Raw genomic sequence first — 6,000 nt, forward strand, 5'->3', positions numbered from 1 at the left:
TCATATAATTGGTGTTCCTCGTCCGTTGAACATTTCAATGACATTACTGTGTATAATACACAAACAATTTTTACAAAACTTACTTTGTCTGCATCAACTCTGTCCAGCAGAGCTCTGGTTTTTTCTTTTGCCTTTACCGCCAGCCGAAACTGTCCATCAACGTATACATGGTAAGCGGAAACTGTTTGGCCAGTGGTGGTTACATCAGGGGGTTTCCAACTAATCAAAACACTATGCACAAGTTGGCGTTCGAGGGTAAGCATTCGAGGGGCACGAATATCTGTCCCAAAGAAAAAACGGACATCACGTGTAATTAACCAAGAAGATTATGCAATGCTTTGACTTCCAAACGCTACTGTTTATGAAGCAAAGCCAAGCATCCAGTGGACGTTTAGCAAAAATGCTTACCGCTTATCTCAAAGGGCTCGTCTGAAGTTTGAAACAGTTCCACAAGGTTTGGATCTTGTTCATCAGAAGTCACTGTAGGGTACAGGAAAGTAAGTCTATTCAGTACGGTTATCGTTGATGCTGGTAAAGAAAAACAGAACTTGGCATGAAGTTATTCGAACTTATGGAATACAATGCAGCTGGTAGCAAGTACAACAACAACTGCTGTGCTGTGATTATCAGACGGCATATTGGACACTAGTTTGGCTCCTCGATCAGAAGTGATTTCACACTCAAAAGATGGAAGACTAAAAATCGATTAAGGGCTGCATTTAACGAATTAAAGTAAAGTACGCTTTAATCCTGACTGATGTATCCTAGCCAGAACTAAGCACGGCGCTGCCCTAGTTGGACCATCCGGAAGATGCACTTTCTGCATAAATTAATAATAACAAGTCGTGAATCATAAACATTTTATAAATTACCACCGCAATAGCAAACATGGAAGTACTTTTGTTGCCTTCTTTTAACAATCGACGTCCATTCGTGCAACTAGTTGACAAATATCTACAGATGACCGCACAGCTGCAAATAACACGGGTTTTAAAATGAGAAATGGCCACAAACAACAAGTTTGTTTACAAAGCCCTTCTGAAACGGTGATTTCCAAATCGGTTCCAAACCTTTTCCAATTGATTGAAAACAACACGTTTATTTGAACCTCTCGTCAACCTAGCCTAATTTGTAAATCAAGGCTTGTTCAAATGATACATCTACATGGACGCCCAATCACCATGAACGATGGACAAAAATTTGGTGACTAGGGCACTGGGTCTTAACCACTCACGGTAGGCCTGATGGATGTCTATCAGAGTTTTATTCAACGGTGTCGGTAAAAGAATTGCAACATTATTTCTTGAATAACTTTTTAACGCAGAGAATTGACAACCTCTGTTTGACACATTTCAACAATGTTTTACCCAGAAGATGTAAATGCGATTCGCTTAATTTTCGGTCAACCAGCTATTCAACTCAGTGATTACTTTGACCCAATTCCAACTCGTTGTGCAAGTGTAGAATATACCTAATGGAAAATCCTGGACTTATGAGCTCAAAAATGGTGATTCCTGCAGTGGGATTATTGGTCATCGTCAGTTTTCTGCAGTTCAGTATATTTTAGGATGTGGTATAACTCATGCAGTAGCACTCTAGGGAATCCCGGATAATTGTTGGAATTAAGCTTGTAAAAGTATAAGCAAAAGTCCCCAAATTGCCTTGGTAGATCTTCAGAATTAAATAGTCCCAAAAAATTCAAGACAGACTGTATAAATACATGCTAGCAGTTGTTCAGTGCTCGGAATTCGCATTCACATCAGATTTGTTCAAGATTTCCTCTCACCTGAGATGTCGCCAATACAGATAGGCAATTTAGTACATTTTCGCTCATAGTCTGGCTCACTAGTGGTGTGCATTTTGAGCTCTGAAATTATGGAATCCGATGAAAGCAAACTGGAGGCACTTTATCGAGCTGGATAAAAATTTTCAATTCATTTAATGTGGTTTTTATGCCAACCGTTGCCCTATCAATATCACTCGGACTGCAGGTATACATGTGTTTACTGTACCACTGCATTCAGATTTTCATTCAGACTGTTTATGACGTATTACGTCGTACAATCTTCGATATGTCCACAATTCTGTAGAAGTTCTGGGGATGATTTCTGGAAATATAGTGACTCCGAATTTGTAAAACCGGTTATGACACTTTCAGGGAACAAGAAAATGTCAAACGAAAGCAGAAAGCAAAATTTAAAAACATCCCAAGCTGAGTTTCTTCTATTTTATTACTTGATGGCTGCGGTCCGTACCATGAGATTGTGCCAATGCACGATTTCCTCAAAATGGATGCAGATTCGCTACAATCATCAGACAAAAATACAGCAAGCTGAATTCCACTTATCGACCAAGACGTCGATTTCAGGCTATGAAGGTATTGTTTTTTTGTACGGGATATAAAGGTTGACAGCTGCTCCGTCTAACATGTGTTACGAAGCATATTTTACTATTCAGGACAACCATGAGAAAAGCATACAGCTATGCCAAGAATAAGTCAGAAATTATAAAACGAAAGTATGCAACATAGTCGAAGCTCTGAAGAGACCCGTTTATATTAAAAACATGATGTTATCAGCTTAACTGGGAACCATAATCTAACCAATCTTGATAGATACATACATTAAGTCACTTCATTCCTTTAAAATACCCTAAAATAAAGGTGCTTACGCAACTGATAATCATATGACTTGTCTGGAATAAAAACCGAACAGATCACCCAAATAACTCCAAAAGTAATGTAATGTTACCCAGGGTACGCTAACACCAATTTTGAGTCTGTCCTGTTTCTTAATCGGACGCAGACAGCAAATAGACTGGTCTTTTATATGTTAGGCTAAAAATGAATGGTTTCCTGTAAAAATCGAATCATTGTTTGTATACTGAATTACGTGGTCATCTAGTTCTCCAGATGGCCTCAAATGGCAAACTAATCAACCAAATCGATCCCAAGAATGAAATGCAGTATATTTATCTCTTTGAGGATATCGAATAGTCTTTGGCGGAGTTAGTTTAACCTGCTAACAGAATACATTAGAAGCGGCCAAATAATGGACTGAGGATAGAACCGTTAATCTTTTCTGAACTGCATTTGCCATATACTTAATATTCCCGCATCCATGTGACCACAAACACTGTTGTAGCGTAAGAAGCCAGCATGGTAGCTCTTATACCGTGCATGTGAGCAATTGCCTACACCTAGTCAACCGTAGTAATAATCTCAGAACCAGGTAAGTGTTCAAAATGTCCCCAATATTCATCGGAACATTACATGATTACTGAGATGCTATGGGGTGATCTACTGTACGCTCAACCTTTAATCATTTTAAAGTACTATAACTGTCACAGTACAGTAACGGCTGTCTAGATGCCAGTATCAGCTCTAGCTTTTTTTATCGAATGTGAATTGGTGACTGAAATGAAACCAACAAACGCTGGTGAAGTAGTGGTAACACGCAAGCATTACATGTTAAATAAGGGAGTTCCAGATCTCCAGCACAGCACAAAATGCGCGTATGTGATACGCCGCGAAATTTGAACCAAATCGTCTCCTTATTTGGAGTGGAATAAAAAGACTGGTCCTTGGTAGACAGAGCGCGGACTGTTGAACAAGAGTGGTTTGGTGGCAAGTTACTGCCCTCCCTTTTGTGACTTCTCTAAATTCATCATAATATTGTCGCACTCATATGGACCGAGCATTCGTGCGTATCGATTCTGGAATTTAGATACTCTTTTTAGCAATTTTTGAATAAATTGTGCTTAATTACGTACACACAAAACACTGAAAAGCACACTGCCCGAGTGTTGGTTAAGGCGTCGATAGCTCTCTTTTTACGTGCACTTGTATTTTGGTTCCAACGGTATCAGATATCCCTATCAGCGCCAAGTGCAACAGGAATCTGTGGCGCCCTTCGATACAATGGTCCAGGTTTCAAACCATCTAAAAAAACTTTCATCAGCTGTTTAGCATTTCTGTTAAGAAAACAAAAATAAACAGAGTTTGCATTCTAGCCCCCAACTTTCTTTTCAGAAAGACATTCGAACCTATCTAGTACACGCAGAATGAACTGCTGCAATTTCAAAACTGCAAACTGAATGTTTGGAGTCACCAAAATGGCTTAGCATTAGTTCACTAATTGTTTTCTTTCTTCAGCTTTGAAAAAAATAGAGATGCCGTTGGGCGCCTTGCTGTTTACGACTTACAGATGGATTTAATGTATCCGACCCGTTCAGGTATGTTGAACCAAATAATCTTGACTTATGGATCAAAATCATCCACTCTCATTTCCTGGCTTGCTGTTCCTGAATATGAAGAATACCATATTTCAGCTTGTAGTAAACCTAGCAGTCTCATTAAGTGTCCCTGCCGATCGTGTTTTGCAACTTTTGTTCTGTCTATTAAAACTTACTCGGAGTAAAGCATGATCAAGCTCCTCAAAATGAGAAATACAAAATCTTCTATTCAGAAAAATATCGAAAGGTTTTTCAAATTTGTTGATAATGGCATTCAAATTAACTAACAGTAGGTCTTAAGACTTCGGAATTCAGAATAACACGGGGTTCGCGTGTAAGCTGAACGAAATAAGCTTAGCTTTCCAAGTTGTAGTGCCCACTAACGCTTCATGATTTTGCCTTGTTTTGTGGGCTTTATTCACACAAGAGAACAAAGTGGCGTCTATTTCACAAACTTTATATTGACTTTGATAATTTTAAATTGCAACTACACGAGAAAAGATTAACTGGAACTGAGCAGTGGTGGCTTCGGATACCCAAACTGCAATGCATCTCCAAAGAATTGACATTCTGCTGAGCTGAACTGTTCCCAAAGATCGACTGTTTATCAGTAGAGACATCTTTTCGGAACATAAGGTTGTACACAATATTATGTAGAGTGCTTTATCGTTCGGCATGCATACCCAGCTTGTGTTGAATAGCATAGAACACTTATCACAAATGAACAATGAGATTCTGAAACATGCAATGTCAAAACCATTCAGGTGCTCCGCGTATATAATCAGATTCTTGATGAAGGCTCAGTTATTCGCAGTAAGCTTTATTGACTCTTCAAGGGTACAGTAAATACATCATTACATTTATTTTGCATCAAGATGAGTTTCGTGGATTGTGCATTCCAATTAGAAGTTGCTCTGACTTATGTATGAAACTAAATACATTGACCATAACAGACTTAAGATATGCTTTTTGTGCACCTAGTTTAGGGCGTTGTGATAGAAATTGGAATCTGATCTCCTACGTTGCTGTGTTAAAAGATAACGCGAATCCACAACAGAACGCACTTAGTGTCTTATAAGCAAGGCCTAAAAAGAATAACCGGATGCTTCACAAATAACTCACCGGGTTTTCCAACAGCCACAGGGCCACTCCCTAGAACGCACCGTTTGATATTCACACGTGTTGTGGAACCTGTGCTTCCAGAGCCTAAGGAAAAGTCGGTCGCTTCAGTCGACCGGTTATAGTTGGCGTAGTCAACCTTTGCTAGTCCACTGGTGGACAGTGAAATGTTGCTAAAATCTGCCAGGGTAGATCGGTAGGCCTGATCTGCTGAACTGAAGAGTTGTTCGTTTGCTTCCGTCAAGCGTTCTCGTTTCCTCGCACCTTCCAGCTCCAGTAAAACTTCCTCCTGGAGCAACTGCTGTAGTGCACAACGTTTTTCTAACTCACGCAGCTTTATCTAAATTAACGTAAAAAGATAGTTAAGAAGGGTTTGGGTCTCTTGGCCGGATGAAATAAACATTTCACCATACATACACTGGAATACCCTCTCAATCAGCCGTGACTAAGGTTATCCTGTCTGCATCCATGTTCATCAAGAATGCACTAACCGTATGCTTCTAGTGAATGATCAACAACAGGTGCGGGATAAACATACCTAGTTTATGTGCATGTAGGCCATCTCCAAATTCTGATCTGTTTGTTTTCTGAGTTTGGTATAATAGCAGCAACCGAAAGGCGACAAAAATGCGTAATTCAGCTTAATTC

General features: G+C 39.5%; 1 protein-coding gene across 1 annotated transcript in view; it reads right to left on the minus strand.

Moving 5' to 3' along the window:
- The window catches only part of T265_14693 (hypothetical protein), a gene marked incomplete at both ends in the record, with an annotated part of 55,709 nt that extends 50,017 nt beyond the window's left edge, over window positions 1-5,692 (minus strand). The window contains 3 exon segments of the mRNA XM_009174812.1: window positions 84-280; window positions 409-480; window positions 5,356-5,692. Coding sequence (XP_009173076.1) covers window positions 84-280; window positions 409-480; window positions 5,356-5,692 — 606 coding nt within the window.
- Window positions 5,693-6,000: the final 308 nt, after the last annotated feature.

The sequence above is a fragment of the Opisthorchis viverrini genome (assembly GCF_000715545.1).
Source record: "Opisthorchis viverrini unplaced genomic scaffold opera_v5_243, whole genome shotgun sequence".
NCBI lineage: Eukaryota > Metazoa > Platyhelminthes > Trematoda > Opisthorchiida > Opisthorchiidae > Opisthorchis > Opisthorchis viverrini.